Source organism: Protobothrops mucrosquamatus, unplaced genomic scaffold, assembly GCF_001527695.2.
Source record: "Protobothrops mucrosquamatus isolate PMUCROS unplaced genomic scaffold, P.Mucros_1.0 scaffold5559, whole genome shotgun sequence".
NCBI lineage: Eukaryota > Metazoa > Chordata > Lepidosauria > Squamata > Viperidae > Protobothrops > Protobothrops mucrosquamatus.
Window position 1 is genome coordinate 20942 of NW_015391414.1, and position 19172 is coordinate 40113.

A 19172-nucleotide genomic window follows, 5' to 3' on the forward strand; every position below is an offset into this window, starting at 1 on the left:
ACCACCCCCGAGCACGTGCAGAGTGCTCGACCTCTTCCCCCTCCCCCCCAGAATTCCCCACTCCCGGGAAGGGCTGCAGCTTGACCCAGCTATGTCGTACTCCAGAGCCCATGCGGCGCTGCCTGGCAGCCCACCACGCTGGGCGGGCGACAGGTTGGGGAAGGAGCCGGGGAAGTGTTGGGCGGGGCGGGAGGGGGAGGGAGTCGAGTGACGTCACCGCAAAGCCGTGGTTCATTCATTCCAACGTGGTTTACTGCTTTAAGCAACTTTAAGCCGGGTGGACTTCAACTCCCAGAATTCCCCAGCCAGCTGTGGCTGGCTGGGGAATTCTGGGAGTTGAAGTCCACCCAAAGTTCCAACTCGGATTTATCAAATTAATTCCTTTGCCAGGAAATTTGACGCCACAAACAGGCCCAAACGCTTCCTCCACGGAGTTACAAGGTGGTTTATCCAGCTTGTATGGACTAAGCCACGATTTCTGGCTTCTTTGGCTACTTAAACGCCGGGAATTGTACTTTTTGTCAAATCACAGTTCGGGAAAGCGGAGCCTGCAATGTGTGAATCGGTTTTGTGGACTCTTTTGATGTTGGGGTGCAGGAAAAGGGGGTGCAGGAAAGGGGAGGGGGTTACCCCAGGTGTGCAAAGCCTGTGTGCGAACAGGCGGGATGAGGGGTTAACCGTGTCTGCAGCTTACTCCCCTGTAACGGATTCCCACGTGGCCTCGTGGCTTCCTGAATCTCTAGGGCGGTGCTGTGTGAGGTTTAAATAGGAAGAATTAGGGAGAAAAAGAGGGTTTTCTGTAAGGCAGTCAACTTGATTGGAACCGTGGTTTGTTTCGTTACTGTAAAAGCTTAGCATGACAAGATCCTTGCCACTGTGCTTTTAGTAATGTCCTAATCGTGGTTTGAAAATGGCTTGCCATGAGGTAAAACGTGAGCATATGGTTTGTTTACGGTTTTTATGGCTTACTCGTATACCTTTCTTTCTTTCCTTCTTTCTTTCTGTTCATCTATCATCTCTCTTTATCTTTTTATTTATATTTATATCTCTGTACCTCTCTTGTCTCTCTCTCTCCCCAACTATCCATCCATCCATCCCTCTATCATCTCTCTATTTCTGTCTGTCTGTCTATCATCTATTTATATTTATATCTATCTGTATCTCTCTCTCACCTATCTCTCTCTCTCTCATCTATCTCACCATCTATCCATCTGTCCATCTCTCTGTCTATCATCTCTCTCTATTTCTTTATGTCTGTCTGTCTGTCTGCCTGTCTATCTGTCTATCTATCTATCTATCTATCTATCTATCTATCTATCTATCTATCTATCTATCTATCTATCTATCTATATTTCTATCTCTATTTATTTATCTATTTCTCTATCTATTTCTATCTATATTTATCTATTTCTATTTATTTCTATCTATCTATTTCTATCTATATTTCTATCTATTTATCTATCTATATCTATTTCTATATATTTATCTATTTATTTCTATCATTTATCTATATCTATCCATCTATTTCTATCTACCATTCTATTTATCTATCTATCCAACTCTATTTATCTATTTATCTATCTATTTCTATCTATTTATCCGTCTATTTCTCTATTTCTACTCTTTCTATCTCTATTTATTTATCTATGTCTATTTCTATCTATTTCTATCTATCTATTTCTATCTATATTTATCTTTCTATCTATCTATTTCTATTTATCTATCTATCTATCTATCTATCTATCTATCTATCTATCTATCCATCCATCCATCCATCCATCTATCTATCTACCTATCCATTCATCTGTCCATTTATCATCTCTCTATATTTATTTATATGAATCTGTCTGTCTACCTCTTTCTCACCACTCTCTCTCTCTCTCTCTCTTTCCTTTTCGATCCGGGTTCAGCTGAAACTTTTAATTGATTCAAAATAAAAGGGGGGGGAAATTTTTTTTAAGGCTGGGCCAGGAAAGCCCAGTTGTTCTCCATTCAATTCCAATTTTGACTCCCACGTTTTTGCTCTGCCTTCCCCCCCACCCCCCCCCAATCCAGCTTCCCTCGGCATGTCCGGCCCCACCTGGCTGCCCCCGAAGCAAGTGGGGGTCCTGGGCCAGCCCGATGTCACCGTATCCGCCCCAGCCGTCTGCAGGGTCCAGAAGAGTTTTGCTTCCATCCCGGCAGCTCCCAAACCCGCCCACCGGACTCCGGAGACCAATGGGGCAATGGGCTCAGCGGGGGGCCTTTCCCGGGACCAGCCCCCTCCGCCAGGTAATGGTGGGACCCGTATTTGGGGAAGGGTCTTCTGCACCAACAAGGGGACTCTTAATGCACAGCCTGGGCCCCTTTGAAGACGGAGGGACTACATCTCCCAGAATTCCTGGAGTTGAAGCCCCACCCCCTCTTCAAGTTGAGGAGGTTGAGCGAGGGAATTCTGGGAATTGAAGTCCATCCGGCTTCCAGGGGCCCAGGTTCGGATCATTGGCTGCTTTTGCCCCCTCTCCACTGACTTGCATTCCCAAATGCTCCTCACACTCCTGTAACATCACGCAATCCAGATTCCCAGGAGGGAGGGGTTGAATTCTAAGAGGAGTTCAGCGAGTTGGTGTGTGAGAATGAGGGTGAAGACAGATCCTCCTCAACAGTTCCCGGAATGTGTGTGTTTTTGCGGCAAGTACAAAACGATCAAAACTCTTTTATCGGAGAGAGGCTGGGTGGGAAGCAACAGACACCCCCACACACAAATAGCCGAGAATGGATCTTCCCCCCCCCCCATTGAACTGCCAGCTTGTAGCTGCGGGAAATGCCCGTCAAAGGGGGCAAAACTTTTCAGCCATCCAAGGCAGGAATTGGACGGATGGATGGATGGATGGATGGACTCTCTTGGGCCTAAAGGACATCTCTGAGTTAAGGGAATCATGTCTGTCAAGCAACCGGTCGTAAGTTGAGGACTTCCTGTATTCTAAGAGGGCAAAAGGTCCTTTGACTACATTTCCCAGAAGACTTTGCTCCTGGGCAGGCAGGCAGGCAGGCCTGGGAGTTATAGTTGACGACACCTAGAGGAGCCAGCTTCCTCTCCTCTGCCCGGTCCTGAGTTCAAATCTCTGTCCTGCTTTTTCCTCTGCTCCAGGTCCCGCCTCGCTTCCCCAGGATTCTTCTGCGGATTCCCCCTACTCCTCCGTAAGCGAGAGAGGGTCCCGGGGATCCTGGGATAGTGCTACACCTCCCAGCTACACCTTGCAGGTAAGGAGAGCCCGCTTGGCTGGGGGAGGAAGGCCGGTGGAGGTATGGGCGACGGAGGCTGAACGGCTGTTTCTCCCCCACCTGCAGCTCCCAGGAGCCTTGCCGGTGCCTGGTGGAATCCTGGGAGTTGTAGTCCGACTAGCCAGAACTACGACTCCCAGGATTGCACTAGGCGCCGGCAAGGATCCTGGGAGCCGCGTTGATTCCAGAAAGGGACAGCCAGCTCTTTCCATTTCCATTAAGCACTAGTTTCCTTCTGCAAAAGCACGGCAGGCCGAGATTCAACAAGCGCAGTCCTTGGGGTGGGGTGGGGGGCAGAGGGTGGCAAAGGTGGGGAGTCACCCCATTACAGAAGCCCAGATCGGTTGGCCACGGTTCGGATGGCTTCCTCGATCGGGGAGACACCCCCTTCCCCCAAAAAACAATTATTTTTTCCCCCAGCAGGGAGAGTCCCCAGAGCAGGCGCGGGGTCTTCACCCCACCAACATCGATGTCCAGATAGATTCGCTCACCAGCATGTTGGCCGACATGGAGAGCAGCCAGCAGCGCCGGGGCGAACGGCCGGTGAGGAAGCTGGGCGGGGGGGGGACTGGAGGACAAAACGGGGTGCCTCTGTGTGTGTGTGTGTGTGTGTGTGTGTCCCAAATTCTCTACCTGGACGCTGACTGTGTTACCTCTTTTTTGCAGAATGCGGAATCTGTGCCGTATCCAGCTCTGCAGCCAGGTGCCCCCAAACCCAGCCCGGCTTCGGCTATCTACAAGCCCACCCTCTCGGGCGGCTTCATGCCCCTTAAGCCCGATGCCAAGACCCTGCCCTATGGAGGCCCACCGGCCTCGGGATCCCCTTATCCAGCCGTCCCGGTGATGCCCTGCCAGTACGGCTCACCCGGCTTGGGGGAGGCCTATGGATACCACCGTGCCCCCAAACCGTACCCGCAGCCGATGCCCGCCTCGTACGCCACGGCTTCCTCCTCAGCCGGAACCCCCTTCAGCATTCAGGTGAAGGTGGCCAAGCCGGTGGTGGGCTACAACCAGCCCAGGCGCCGGGCGGAGCCGGCCTACGGACCCCCGTCCCCCCAGCTGGGATACGGGGCGAAGCCTCCCCCGCAGTACGCCTCGGAGCCGGGCTCCCGTGCCCGTCCCCACGAGGCTGAGTCTTGGTATCCGGAGCCTCCCTCCTATGGCCAGCGGCCGGGCGAGGGGGAATTCTACGCCGGCCCTGCAGGGCAGGGCAGGCTGGAGGCGCCGGGGGGACAGTTCCAGTCTGGATTGGCGAAAGCCGGCAAGGAAGAGTTGACGGGACCCCTGCTTCCCGCCAGCAGTGGGGGGCTGAGGTTTCCCCATCAGGTAACTCGGGGTGCTGGGGATGGGGAAGGCAGGGTGGGGGTCTTTCTGTGGAAGGGGCTTCCATCCTGTAACATCATGCAATCCAGATTCCCAGGAGGGAGGGGTTGAATTCTAAGAGGAGTTCAGTGAGTTGGTGTGTGAGAATGAGGGTGAAGACAGATCCTCCTCAACAGTTCCCGGAATGTGTGTGTTTTTGCGGCAAGTACAAAATGATCAAAACTCAGCCCCAAATTTCTGGCTCCAAGCAAGAATCTCTGCAGTGGGTTAAGTTAGCGATGGGGTCGCTAAATGAACCCGGCTTTCCCCCCCCCCACTGGCTTTGCTTGTCAGAAAGTCGCAAAAGGGGAAATCGCGTGACCCCCGGATCACCGCGACCGTCGTAAATAGGAGTTGGTTGCCCAGTGTCTGAATTTTGATCACGTGACCGTGGGGAGGCTGTGACGGTTGTAAGTGTAAAAAAAACAGTCTTAAGTCGCTTTTTTCCAGTGCTGTTGTAACCTTGAACGGTCACTAAAAGAATTGTTGTAAGTTGAGGACTCGCTATCCATGAGGCCTTGTTGCTTAAATTCTTGAGGAATTGAGAATAGAATAGAATAGAATAGAATAGAATAGAATAATAAAATACAGAAAAGAATAATAAAATACAGAATAGAATAGAATAATAAAATACATAACAGAATAGAGTAGAATAATAAAATACATAATAGAATAATAAAATACATAACAGAATAGAATAAAATACATAATAGAATAGAATAATAAAATACAGAAAAGAATAATAAAATACATAATAGAATAGAATAATAAAATACATAATAGAATAGAATAATAAAATACAGAATAGAGTAGAATAATAAAATACAGAATAGAATAATAAAATACAGAATAGAATAATAAAATACACAACAGAATAGAATAAAATACATAATAGAATAGAATAATAAAATACAAAATAGAATAGAATAATAAAATACAGAATAGAATAAAATACAGAATAGAATAATAAAATACAGAATAGAATAATAAAATACAGAATAGAATAATAAAATACAGAATAGATAGAATAATAAAATATAGAATAGAATAGAATAGAAATTAAAATAGAATAGAATATAGAATAGAATAGAACAGAACAGAATAATAAAATACAGAATAGAATAGACTAATAGCGTTGGAAGGGACCTCGGAGGTCTTCTAGTCCAACCCCCTGCTCAGGCAGGAAACCATATACCATTTGTAGGCAGAGAACCGGATTGCCTTCTTCTGATGCTCAGAAGCCTTCCCCGCACCCCCTTTTTTTTTTTCACGTTCAACCCCGGCGCGGGTGTGTGTGTGTCTATGTTCGCCAGCTGTCCCGCTTAGGGACCGTCCTTCTCCAGTCTCCCCTTCCTTTCCCCGCAGCCCCCGTCATGCCGCCCGGAAGAGGAGCTGGATCGGCTGACCAAGAAGCTGATTTACGACTTGAAGCACCCTCCGACGGCCGAGTACTTCGGTGGGTTTCCGAACCTTAAGATTTTGGGGCGAGGTGTTTTTTTTTTTTTTGTAGTGGAGCCTCCTCGCGCAAGAGCAGTCTATCTTGAAAATGCTGCGGCTGGGCGGAATAGCAGTGCAGAAGCTCCCCTTGGCTTGTTTTAAGATTCAACCCGGTCTTTTTGTCTCAAAATTGGGGACGGGGGCGGGATGGGGGGGTTAGGGGGGGCTCTGGGTCTTGCTTAGCTTGGAATTTGGGGGACGGTTCTTGTTTTGTTTTGTTTTCTTTTGATTTTTTTTTTTTTTAAAAAATCGAGCGATCGGTAGCTTTCGAACCCTGGACCCTTTTGCAGGCCGCTGCGCTCAGTGCGGGGAGAACGTGGTGGGCGACGGGACGGGCTGCGTGGCCATGGACCAGGTCTTCCACGTCGAGTGCTTCACCTGTGCGACTTGCCACGGCCGCCTGCGGGGGCAGCCGTTCTACGCCATCGACCGCCGGTCGTACTGTGAATCCTGCTATATTGTGAGTGAGGGGTTCGAAAGAGGCTCCGGGGCCCCACATTTCGGTTCTATCAGTCTGCCTTTTCAAACTTAGGGCCTTGAAGATGGGTGGACTTCAACTCCCAGAATTCCCCAGCTGGCCGGCTGGCCAGCCAGCCAGAGGAATTCTGGGAGTTGAAGTCCACTTATCTTCAATGCCCTAAGTTTGAAAAACATTGCTCTCTGGAGTCCACCTCTGGGAGTTGGGCGCCCTCTGGTGTCGTAACCTGAGAACACAGCTTCATGTTCCTGGGATGGTCGAATCAGCTTGTGTCCCAAAACGGCAAGGGAATTTAGATGACTCAAGCAAGCGAGCCAAGCCGCGGGTGCCAAAAGGACTGCAGAATTCTGCAGTCTGGGCTAATTTTGAAAAACATTGCTCTAACTTTTGGGACGTGGACGCCCTCTGGTGACATAATCTGAAAATGCAGCTTCAGGTTCCCGGGATGGTCGAATCGCATTGTGTCCCAAAAAGGCAGGGGAATATAGATGACTCAAGCAAGTGAGCCCAGTCGCGGGGGCCTAAAGGACTGTGGAATTCTGCCATCTGCCAATCAGGTCTCGAAGACTTGAACCAGTGATAAAAAAAATTGGCAAGAGAGAGGAGAGGGTTCATTTTAATATATATATATATATATTTCTCTGACGCCCGCCCTCTGGTCTAGGTGACTCTGGAGAAATGTTCCATGTGCTCCAAGCCCATCATGGACCGGATCCTGCGGGCGATGGGTAAAGCTTACCACCCTCAGTGCTTCATCTGTGTGGTCTGCCACCGCTGCCTGGACGGGATCCCTTTCACCGTGGACGCCACCAGCCAGATCCACTGCATTGAAGATTTCCATCGGTGAGACTGGGGTGGTGGTGGGGGCGTGGATTCCTGTTCGCCCTTCTTTCGGGGTTCCAAAAGAGAGATAATAGTAATAACAACAACAACAATAATAATAGTAATAATAGTAATAATAATAATAATAATAGTAACACTAGTAGTAATAGTAGTTATAGTAATAATAGTAGTAAGTAATAGTAATAATAGTAATAGTAATAATAGTAATAGTTGTAATAATAATAGTAATAATGATAGTAATAATGATAATAGTAATAATAAAAGTAATAATAAAAGTAATAGTAATAATAATAGTAATAGTATAGTAGTAGTAGTAATAGTAGTAATAATGATAGTAATAATGATAGTAGTAGTAATAATAATAATAATAATAATAATAATGAGAAGGAGAAGGAGGAGGAGAAGAAGAAGAAGAAGAAGAAGAAGAAGAAGAAGAAGAAGAAGAAGAAGAAGAAGAAGAAGAAGAAGAAGAAGAAGAAGAAGAAGAAGAAGAAGAAGAAGAAGAAGAAGAAGTTGGAAGGGACCTTGGAGGTCATCTAGTCCAACCCCCTGCTCAGGCAGGAAACCCTATACCATTTCAGACAAATGGCTGTCCAGTCTCTTCATAAAAACTTCCAGTGATGGAGCCCCTATAACTTCTGGTGGCAAGCTGTTCCACTGGTTAATTGTCCTCACTGTGAGGAAATTCCTCCTTAATTCCAGGTTGCTTCTCTCCTTGATCAGTTTCCCCTAGGAAATTTGCTCCCTCAACGTTTTGTGTGTGCTGTACTACAAGTCCCATCCCCCCCCAGCCAGCAAAGGCGGGACAGGCGGGGATCCCGAGGCTCCAAAAATCTGGAGAAAAAGGGCAGGGCCAGCTTTTCATGTCTCTTCCTGATTCCCCCCTCCTTAGGAAATTTGCCCCCCGCTGTTCCGTGTGTGCGGAGGCCATCATGCCTGAACCGGGCCAGGAGGAGACGGTGCGAATTGTGGCCCTGGACCGCAGCTTCCACATCGGCTGCTACAAGTGCGAGGTGAGCGACGGCGGAGGGGGACGGGGGGGGGCTGCCCTCAGTTCCAGGGAGGGGCGCCTGCCAGCAGGGGCAGAGGGGAGGGCACGGGGGGGGAACCGGAAGGGTGGGGGTTGCAGCGCTGGAGGCGCAGCTGTGTATCCATCTATCTGTCCACCTATCCTGCTATCCCGGTCCATCTCTCTCTGTATCCATCTATAATATGTCTGTCTATCTGTCTGTCTGTCCGTCTATCCGTCCGTCCATCCATCCATCTCTCTATCCATCTATAATATGTCTGTCCGTCCGTCCATCCGTTTGTCCATCCATCCATCCATCCATCCATCCATCCATCCATCCATCCATCCATCCATCTATCTATCTATCTATCTATCTATCTATCTATCTATCTATCTATCTATCACCTATTATCCTTATCATGTCTATCATCTATCAATCATCTATCTCTATTCTCTTTATCTATCATGTATCTATTCTATCTATCTATCTCATCTATCTATTATCCTTATCATGTCTATCATCTATCAATCATCTAATCTCTATCTATCATGTGTTTATATCTATCTATCTATCTATCTATCTATCTATCTATCTATCTATCTATCTATCTATCTATCTCATATATCATCTATTATCCTTATCATGTGTCTATCATCTATCAATCATCTATCTCTATTATCTCTATCATGTTTACATCTATCTATCTATCTATCTATCTATCTATCTATCTATCTATCTATCTATCTATCTATCTATCCTTATCATGTGTCTATCATCTATCAATCATCTATCTCTATTATCTCTTTATCATGTATCTACTCTGTCTTTCTGTCTGTCTGTCTGTCTGTTTACCTACCTACCTACCGACCTATCTCTTCAGATTTCTAAGAAAAAATTGTTTGAAATGGCACAAAAAGATCTGCCAGACAAGGGGCTGGACTAGAAGACCTCTGTGGTCCCCTCCAGCCCAAGAATTCTGTTACTTCGGGAGGGCGGGACCCCTGCTGGCACCCTGGGGGGGGCAACACCCCTAATGGTTGCATCCGGTTTTCCTTTCCCTCTCCCCCCCCCCCGCAGGAGTGTGGTCTGCTCCTCTCCTCCGAAGGGGAGGGGCGCGGCTGCTACCCGCTGGACGGCCATATTCTCTGCAAGAACTGCAGCGCCCGGCGGATTCAAGACCTCTCCTCCGATATCACCACCGACTGCTGATGGGGGCGGTGGTCCCCAAACTCTTTCCCCTGGGTGGGTGGGGGGCTTCGCGGGCTGCTCGGCTTGGCGCCCCCTTTCTGGGGCGCACAGAGCTCGCTGCTCTTTTTGCAGCGTTTTGTCAATTTGGGGCGCCTTGAAGATCGGCGGACTTCAACTCCCAGAATCCCCCAGCCAGCCAAGCTGGCTGGGGGATTCTGGGAGTTGAAGTCCGCCGATCTTCAAGGCCCCAAAATTGACCAGCCCTGATCTGCATGGCCTTTCTGTGTCGTTTTAGCAGCTTCTCAAATTGGGGAGGGGGTTTAGAAAGGTATCTTAGCCCCTCGGCTCGGCAAGGACCCCCCCAATATAGATTTCCGTCCATCCAGCAGTTTGTGGCGGACTACAACGCCCGTCATCCTGACCGGGCCGAGTTGGAACCTCCTCTGTTTCCCAAATGTACTTGAATGGACTCCCGCACCCATAAGGCTTGAAAACTCCCCTACCCATAAGCTGGTCTTATCTGAATAAATTGGGGCTGGGGGCTATTTCCTCTCTCTCTCCCCCCCCCAACTCTTCCTACGAGCATAAATCTTCCCCTGTTGAACTTTTGCCTGTCCCCCTTTTATGAAGCAAAAGATTTTTTTAAAATGTTCTCTTTTTTTAAAAAAAAAAATAGACTTCGAGTTTCTTCTTGTCCAGCCTGCCTTGTTTTTATTATTATTTTTAATCAATAATAATGTTGGGCCGCGGGTGTATTTTGAAAATGGAATTAAAGAGGTGCCCCTTTTCGTTCTCTGTTTGCTGTCTCATTTATATTATATTATATATATTATATATATATTATATTATATTTGGGGGGATTGGGTCTAGCTGGGTTTCTCTATGGCACTTTTAAGACGTCTGGGCCTTCGACTCCCAGAATTCCCTAGCCGACATGGCTGGCTGGGGAATTCTGGGAATCGAAGTCCAGGCATGACGGTGGAGGAATTCTGGGAGTTGAAGTCCAGGTGTGACGGCTGAGGAATTCTGGGAGTCGAAATCCAGGCATGACAGCTGAGGAATTCTGGGAGTTGAAGTCCAGGTGTGATGCCTGAGGAATTCTGGGAGTTGAAGTCCAAGTGTGACGGCTGAGGAATTCTGGGAATCAAACTCCAAGTGTGACGGCTGAGGAATTCTGGGAGTTGAAGTCCAGGCTTGATAGCTGAGGAATTCTGGGAATTGAAGTCCAGGCGTGCTGCCTGGGGAATTTGGGAATTAAAATCCACAAATCCTAGCTTGGAATTCTGGGACTTGAAGTCCAATCTTGCTGGCTGAGGAATTGTGGGAGTTGAAGTCCAGGCATGAAGCCTGAGGAATTCTGGGAGTTGAAGTCCAGGCTTGATAGCTGAGGAATTCTGGGAGTTGAAGTCCAGGCGTGTTGCCTGGGGAATTTGGGAATTAAAATCCACAAATCCTAGCTTGGAATTCTGGGACTTGAAGTCCAATCCTGCTGGCTGAGGAATTCTGGGAGTTGAAGTCCAGGCGTGATGGCTGAGGAATTTGGGAACTAAAGTCCACAAATGCTAGCTGGGAATTCTGGGACTTGAAATCCAATCCTGCTGCCTGGGGAATCCTGGGAGTCGAAGTCCACGAATCCTGGCTGAGGAATCCTGGGAATAGAAGTCCAGAGATCTCACAAGTTGCTAAGGCTGACAAATCCTGGTTTTCTGATCTTGGCAGTGGTGCCGTTCCTCCTCCTCCTCCTCCTCCTCCTCCTCCTCCTCGAGTCGGCCTGGGGCGCGCTCACGAGGCCTGCCCGCCCTGGGCGAGCCTTTGCAGGGCCTCCTGGCTGAACTCCATGCAGTGCCAGTGAAAGGACTCGGTGGTGTCCTCGGCTCCGAGCCGCAGGTACAAATTCTTCGCCCGCTGGTTCCCCTCCATGGTGCTAAATTTCATCCCGGTACAGCCGGCGGCGAGCGCAACCTGCCAAGCCGGGAAAAAAAACAGGCTATAAGCGTCTAGATTCGTATCCGGCACTGGCTGAACCGGCACCCCGCTTCCCACGGTGCATCCGTGCACTAAGGAAACTGGCTCCTCCCACCCTCTTCCCCGGCGGGTAGACTGCCACTGAAGCTGCAGGCTCTGCCACCCTTATCTGACTCGACAGGACAGGTAGTCCTCGACTTATGACGAATCCCTCCGTGACCAGGTCGTCCTCGCTTACAGCCCCAGCGGAGCCCAACATTTCTGTTGCTAAGCGGGACGGTGGCGAAGCGAGTTTTTGCCCCGTTTTACGACCATCCCCGGCACCGTTGTTAAGTGAATCGCTTCAGTCGTTAAGTGAGTCGCACGGTTGTGAAGTGAACCCGGCTTCTCCCCCCCCCCGTTGACTCTGTTCGTCCGAAGTTCGCAAAAGGGGATCAGGTGACACAGCGACCGTCGTAAACGCGAGTCGGTGGCCGGGCGTTTGGATTTTGGTCATGGGGAGGCTGCAACCGTCGTAAGTGTGGGGAAACGGTTACTTTTTTCAGTGGTGGTGCAACTTTGAACGGTCACTAAATGAAGCGTCGTAAGTCGAGGACTGCCTGTAGCCGCCTTTCCGGAGAAAGAGACGACAATTCCTCATTTGGGGAAGTCCGGAAAAGACACAATGCCAGCATTCGGAACTTACTTCGGCAAGTTTGATCAGCAACTGCTTTCCGATTCCTTTATCTGGCGAGAAGAAGGGAAGTCAGTGTGTTGCCCCCATCGTTCCATGCCAATTAGAAATAATAATGATAATAATAATAATAATAATAATAATAATAATAATAATAATAATAATAATAATAATAATAATAATAATACTCCAGCCAGCATGTTTTAAGATAGAGGACTTCAACTCCCAGAATTCCCCAGCCAGCATGTTTTAGGTTGGGTGGACTTCAACTCCCAGAATCCCCCAGCCAGCCATGCTTTAAGATGGGCGAGTTCAACCCGATATTTTTACCTACCGCGAAATTCCGGCACCACGTATAGATTTTCCAAATATATCTTCTTTCCGTGGTTGACGCAATATGCCTTATAGTACAAGGCGTACCCGATCGGGCGCCCTGCGTGGGGAGCGAAAACGATGATTGACGCATTTATCGTGTGGAACGTTTACCTCACATTTCGATAAAAACACAAAAGAGTTCAAATACAAAATGTGAAATATTTTGGCAGTCAAGTACTGCAACTGGCTCGCATCAGAAGTCGACATTCTGCATTCACTTGTGTGTGTGTGTGTGTGTGTGTGTTTGTGTAAAAACAGATACAAGTGGTCCTTGACTTACGACAATTGAACCCGAAAATCCTGTTGCTAAACAAGACAGTTGTTAAGTGAGTTTTGTCCCATTTTACGACCATTCTTGTTAAGTGAATCACCGCAGCCGCTGAGTTAGAAACACCGTTGTTAAGTGAATCACTACAGGCGTTGAGAGATACACGGTTGTTAAGCGAATCACCGCAGCCGCTGAGTTAGAAACACGGTTGCTAAGTGAATCACTGCAAACCGCCATAAATACGAGCCAAGTGTCTGAGCTTTGATCACGTGACCACGGGGATGCTGCCACAGTCGTAAGTGTGAAAAACGGTCATAAGTCACATTGTTCAGCGCTGGTGTAACTTCGAAACGGTCACTAAATGAACTGTTGTAAGTCGAGGACTAACGAAGAGTGCAAAAACTTTGAACACAAGTGACCCGCGGTGTGTAATCTCACTCCATTTTGGTAGCTGTTCTTGGGTCACACAATATTTCATTTTACCTCACAATAAATGTTTGGGAGACAAAAAGCATATATTTTACGCATTCTGTCTTCTCCACTCCCAAGAACACTCATAAAAAAAATACAAGAACTTCCTGGCAAGTGGAATATATCAATTTGGAAATCTATTTGGCAAACGAAGAAGTCCAGAGACAGATTCAAGAGTTTTGACTCGCCCTACCAGATGGAGAATTACATGAGCAAACACTTGTTTGAATACGGTTAAAATAACAGATAACTTTGGATATAAAGGGGCCTTATAATAAGAAGGATAAGAGATATAAGTAATCTAGTATTTTTTATAATAAATAAAATGTTAAAATATTGGGATGATGTATGTGAATGAAAAGTTCGAAATTCAAAGGTAAATTAAGTTGCAGGGAATTAGGATTAAGGAATGACTGAAATATTGAGGGGAAATTAAGCTTAAATAAGAACTTTGAAAATAGTATATAGAGTAATTTAACAAATTGACTTTTACAAATATAAGTGAAATATAAACTGATCAGAGAAGATACAGTATTATAGGTAGACAGCATAAGATAGATAAGCAATATAGTATTTTTATGACACATGAAATATGAAAACATTGGGATGCTGTATCTAAATGGAACATCTGGATATTTAGATGATAAATATTGAGAAAATTATGACTGATCAGAATCGTTTGAATATTGAGGAGAAATTAAGCTTAAATAAGAACTTTGAAAATAGGATATAGAATGATTTAACAAATTAACTTACAAATATAAGTGAAATATAAACTGATCAGAAAAAATATAGGTAGACGGCATAAGATAGATAAGCAATATAGTATTTTTATGACACATGAAATATGAAAACATTGGGATGCTGTATCTGAATGGAACATCTGGATATTTAGATGATAAATATTGAGAAAATTATGACCGATCAGAATCGTTTGAATATTGAGGAGAAATTAAGCTTAAATAAGAACTTTGAAAATAGGATATATCGTGATTTAACACATGAACTTTTACAAATATAAGTGAAATATAAACTGATCAGAGAAGATATTATAGGTAGACAGCATAAGATAGATAAGCAGTATAGTATTTTTATAACACATGAAATATGAAAACATGGGGATGCTGTATCTAAATGGAACATCTGGATATTTAGATGATAAATATTGAGAAAATTATGACCGATCAGAATCGTTTGAATATTAAGGAGAAATTAAGCTTAAATAAGAACTATGGAAATAGGACATATGGTGAACTAATCAGATGATTTTTATAAAAACAACACAAGTTGATAAGAAACAAAATGTCACATATGGACATTACTATTATTTGTGCAAACATGGAAAAAATGTTTACATTTAACCATTTCTGCACTGAAAACATTAACAATTCTATTTTTTTAAGGCTGAAGAAGGAGAATACTATTGGGAGAAGGGAAGGTCAGAGAAATATACTATTAATTAATATACTAATTATGGAAGTACAAAAATGAATTATTACTGATTGTTAATTAACTACCATTGATTGTTTTTTTCCCCCAAAATTTATGAACCAAGACAACATGGCCGTAAACTAGGCACTACGGATTGTTATTGTAAAAAAATCAATAAAACATTTCTAAAAAAAAAAAAAAGCAGACACAAGATGGATGCATTGATGAGTTTTCAGTCTTCAAAGTTTAACAAGTCTTTTTTTTGGGGGGGGGGATATTACTGGGGGGGGGGAACAGCCTGGCTTTTACCTTGCTTGGAGGGGTCTTCAGGGGGCACTTCAGCCATCAGACACTTGAAGAAGGGATCTGGGCCAAAGCCATCTGCTTTCAGATCTGGGACAGGAAGGAAGGAAGGAAGGAAGGAAGGAAGGAAGGAAGGAAGGAAGGAAGGAAGGAAGGAAGGAAGGAGGTGATGGAAGAAGAGTTGGAGAAGGAGGATTAGGGGAAGGACAAGGAAGAAAGGAGGTGGAGAAGGAAGGAGGGAGGAAGGAAGAAGGAAGGAAGGAAGGAAGAAGGGGAGGTGATGGAAGAAGAGAGGGAGAAGAATTAGGGGAAGGACAATGAAGAGAGGTGGAGGAGGAAGGAGGAAGGAAGGAAGGAAGGAAGAAAAAAGGAAGGAAGGAGGAAGGAAGGAGGAGAAGGTGATGGAAGAAGAGGGAGAAGGAGAATTAGGGGAAGGATAAGGAAGAGAGGAGGTGGAGGAGGAAGGAGGAAGGAAGGAAGGAAGGAAGGAAGAAGGAAGAAAAAAGGAAGGAAGGAGGAAGGAAGGAGGAGGGGAATAAGAGAGGGAGAAGGAGAATTAGGGGAAGGACAATGAAGAAAGGAGGTGGAGCAGGTGGAGGAGGAGGAGGAAGAATGGAGGAAGAAAATTTGGAGGCAGAGGGAAAGAAATGAAGTGTAAGAAGAAGAGATGGAGAAGGAGAATTTGGAGGGGGAGAATTTGGAGGAAGAACAGAGGAGGAAGAAGGAAAGAAGAAAGGAGAAGGAAGAATGGAGGAAGAAAAGAAGGGGAGGAACAGAATTAGGAGGAGGAGGAGGAGGAGGAGGAGGAGAGGTGTAAGGACAAGAAAAGATGGATAAAGAGGAGAAGGGCAAGGAAGAAAGGAGAAGAAGGAAGGAAGAAGGAAGGAAGAAAGAAAGAAAGGAGGAGGTGGTGGAAGAAGAGATGGAGAATTAGGGGGAGGACAAGGAAGAAAGGAGGAGGAGGAGAAAGAAAGGAAGAAAAAGAGAATTAGGAGGAGGAGGAGAGATGTAAGGACAAGAAGAGACGGATAAAGAGGAGAAGCACAAGGAAGAAAGGAGAAGGAAGGAAGAATGAAGGAAGAGAGGAGGAGGAGGTGGAAGAAGAGATGGAGAAAGAGAATCAGGAGGGGGAGAACAAGGAAGAGAGGAGGAAGAGAAAGAAAGGAAGGAAAAAAAGAATTAGGAGGAGGAGGGATAGAGAAGGAGGAGGAGGAGGAAGGAGAGAAATAAACCCTGATTCAGAATTCCGCCTTCTTTGCCCAAGGAAAGCCCTCCTCCCCCCAATCCGGGCTCTTCTCCTCCCCCCCCCAGCTCCTTCCTTCCCCACGGATGGGCCAGGGTGCTCCCAGTGGCCAAGTGACGCCCCCCCCCCCGAGCACTCTGCCCACATTCCAGCCGGGAAGCGTCCGCCCTGCCCTCCACCCACTCCCCAAATTCCAGAATAGTTGCCCACCAGCCTCTCCCACCTGGCATTCCTGGGAAGGGGGGGAGGGCACCTGGCATTTCACACCCCCCCCAAAAAAGTCTCCAATTCCTTACCTTCAGCGCTGATGGTGACCTCCTGCAATAAGTTGTGATAGTCAGCAATGTCCTGGGGGGACGAGGGGGGGGAAATAAATAGAGGGACCGTTATGGGGGGGACCGTGGGTACCGTACCCCCAAATCCCAGCCTTGTCCAGATCCACAAATGCAGCAGAGAGGTTGGGTGGGGGGGAAAGATACAATAAGGCGGTCCTCAAGTTACGACTTGGTTTAGTGGCTGTTGGGAAGGCACAAGGGCACCGTGGGGGGGAGTGACTTTGGGCCGGTTTTCACATCTCCAGCATCCCCCCCACACACACACACACTCTGGTCAGGACTCGTATTTATGACGGTCGCAGTGTCCCGGGGGGCTTCCTTCCTACTCCTTCCTTCCTACTCCTTCCTTCTTCCCTTCCCTTCCTTCCTACCTACCTTCCTTCCTTCTTTCCTTCCTTTCTTTTCTTTCCTACTCCTTTCTTCTTCCTTCCTTCCTTCTTCCTTCTTACTCCTTCCTTCTTCCCTTCCGTTCCTTCCATTTTCTTTCCTTTTTTCCTTCCTTCCTTCCTTCCTTCCTTAAACTTCCCTCCTTCCTACTCCTTCCTTCTTCCCTTCCTTCCTTCCTTCTTTTTTTCCTTTCTAGTCCTTCCTTCCTTCCTTCCTTTTCTTTCCTACTCCTTTCTTCTTCCTTCCTTCCTCCTTCCTTCCTTCCTTCCTTCTTCCTTCCTACTCCTTCCTTTTTCCCTTCCGTTCCTTCCATTCTTTCTTTCCTTCCTTCCTTTTTTCCTCCCTTCCTTCCTTCCTTAAACTTCCCTCCTTCCTACTCCTTCCTTCTTCCCTTCCCTTTCCTTCCATTCCCTTCCTTCCTACCTTCCTTTTTTCCTTTCTAGTCCTTCCTTCCTTCCTTCCTTCCTTTTCTTTCCTACTCCTTTCTTCTTCCTTCCTTCCTTCTTCCTTCCTACTCCTTCCTTTTTCCCTTCCGTTCCTTCCATTCTTTCTTTCCTTTCTTCCTCCCTCCCCCCCTCCCTCTCCTTCCTTTCCCCCTCCCGCCCTTCCTTCCTCCCTCCGTCCCTTCCTTCCTTTCTCCCTCCCTCCCTTCCTTTCCCCCTCCCTCCCTCCCTCCCTCCCTCCCTTCCTTCCTTCCTTCCTTCCTTCCTCCCTTCCTTCCTTCCTTCGCCCCTTCCTCACCTTGATGAAGCTCATGAGCAGGTCACAGTCGCTGCTGCAGGCCGGCCGGATGAGACACGCCATCGCTCAGGCCGGGGTGTAGCTCCGAAGTGACCCCCCGGGGAACCAGAGGGCCACTTTGCTCTCCTCCTGCCCTGCCCTGCCCTGCCTTGCCCTGCCCTGTGGGCGGCTGCAGAGGGCCGGGCAGGGCCGGGTGCCAGTCACGCGGAGAAGCGGGGGGGGGGTCACCGCCCTTTTTCCTCTGCAGGTGCGGCCGGGAGGCTTCACGGCTTTTGATCCTGCCTGGAGGACTTTATGACCCACGAGTTAGATACGTGTAGGTGAAAACCTCAGAATTAATATTAAAAGGGATAAAAAGGCCTGAGCAGACAGAAAGTCCTCGCCTTACGACGACAATTCAGCCCTGAACCTCTGTGCCAATTGTGCCCACAGGGGAGGAAAATAAATGACCATAAAGGTTATCTCATCTAATGCAAGCGAGGAAGTTGTTAAGTGGGATTTTTTTTTGGTCCCGCTTTGCGACTTTTCTCGCCACCGCCCTTAAGCGAACCCCTGCGGTTGTTAAGGGAGTAACACGGTCGTTAAGCGAATCCGGCTTTCCCCCCTCCCCCCCCGTGGACTTCGCTCGTCGAAGCTTGTCGCGAAAAGGGGCAAATCACGTGACCGTCATAAACGCTGCGACCGTCATAAGTACGAGTCCGTTGCCGAGCGTCTGAATTTTGATCCCGTGACCCACGGAGGGAGGCTGCGACGGTCGTTAACGGCGGAAAAAAAAAACGGTCCCGGGGGTCGCTTTTTTCTAGCGCCATTGTAACTTTGAACGGTCACTAAATGGACCGTTGTAAAGCGAGGACTGCTTGGAGTAGCCACCTAGTAGTCTGTTAGCCCGGTTTTACAGCTGGCCGTGCACAGAGGGCAATTTCTCAAAGATAGCAACTTGGACCCCTGCAGGCCTTGACGTGTGTGTGTGTGTTGTAAATTCACAAGCTAGTAGCCTCTGAGCATGGATGGAGTGCCCGCATCGGGGTCTTCTCCTACGTTGGCTGGGCTGAGGCCCCTTTGGATGCCAGTGACAAGGTGGAATGGGTTGGTGAGATCCAGTTTATTTTAGTGGGTTAAGATGCTGGGCTGGGAGTTCTAGTTCTGCCTTAAGCATGAAACTAGCTGGGTGACTTTGGGCCAATTACTAGGAGACGGAGAGTTCTAGTTCCTATCTTAGGCCTGAACAGATGGGTGATTTGGGGCCAATCCCAGGCGATGGGGAATTCTAGTCCCGCCTTAGGCATGACAGCTATCTGGGTGACTTGGGCCAATCCCCAGGAGCCAGGGAGTTCTAGT

At 47.4% G+C, this 19172-nt stretch overlaps 2 protein-coding genes across 2 annotated transcripts; one reads left to right on the top strand and one right to left on the bottom strand.

Annotated features, from left to right (window-relative positions):
* The first annotated feature begins 2066 nt into the window (after positions 1–2066).
* Positions 2067–9663, top strand: TRIP6 (thyroid hormone receptor interactor 6). Its single transcript, XM_029286883.1, has 9 exons — positions 2067–2271; positions 3131–3243; positions 3685–3807; positions 3931–4590; positions 5992–6082; positions 6414–6583; positions 7266–7444; positions 8337–8457; positions 9532–9663. The coding sequence occupies exons 1-9, from the start codon at positions 2067–2069 to the stop codon at positions 9661–9663; spliced, it is 1794 nt and encodes a 597-aa protein (XP_029142716.1).
* A 1761-nt stretch (positions 9664–11424) lies between these two features.
* On the bottom strand, positions 11425–17897 carry LOC107299836 (diamine acetyltransferase 2-like). The gene is made up of 6 exons (XM_015829179.1): positions 17835–17897; positions 16668–16719; positions 15135–15218; positions 12615–12713; positions 12293–12333; positions 11425–11604 (listed from the first exon to the last, which is right to left on the bottom strand). The coding sequence occupies exons 1-6, from the start codon at positions 17895–17897 to the stop codon at positions 11425–11427; spliced, it is 519 nt and encodes a 172-aa protein (XP_015684665.1).
* Between the last annotated feature and the right edge of the window lie 1275 nt (positions 17898–19172).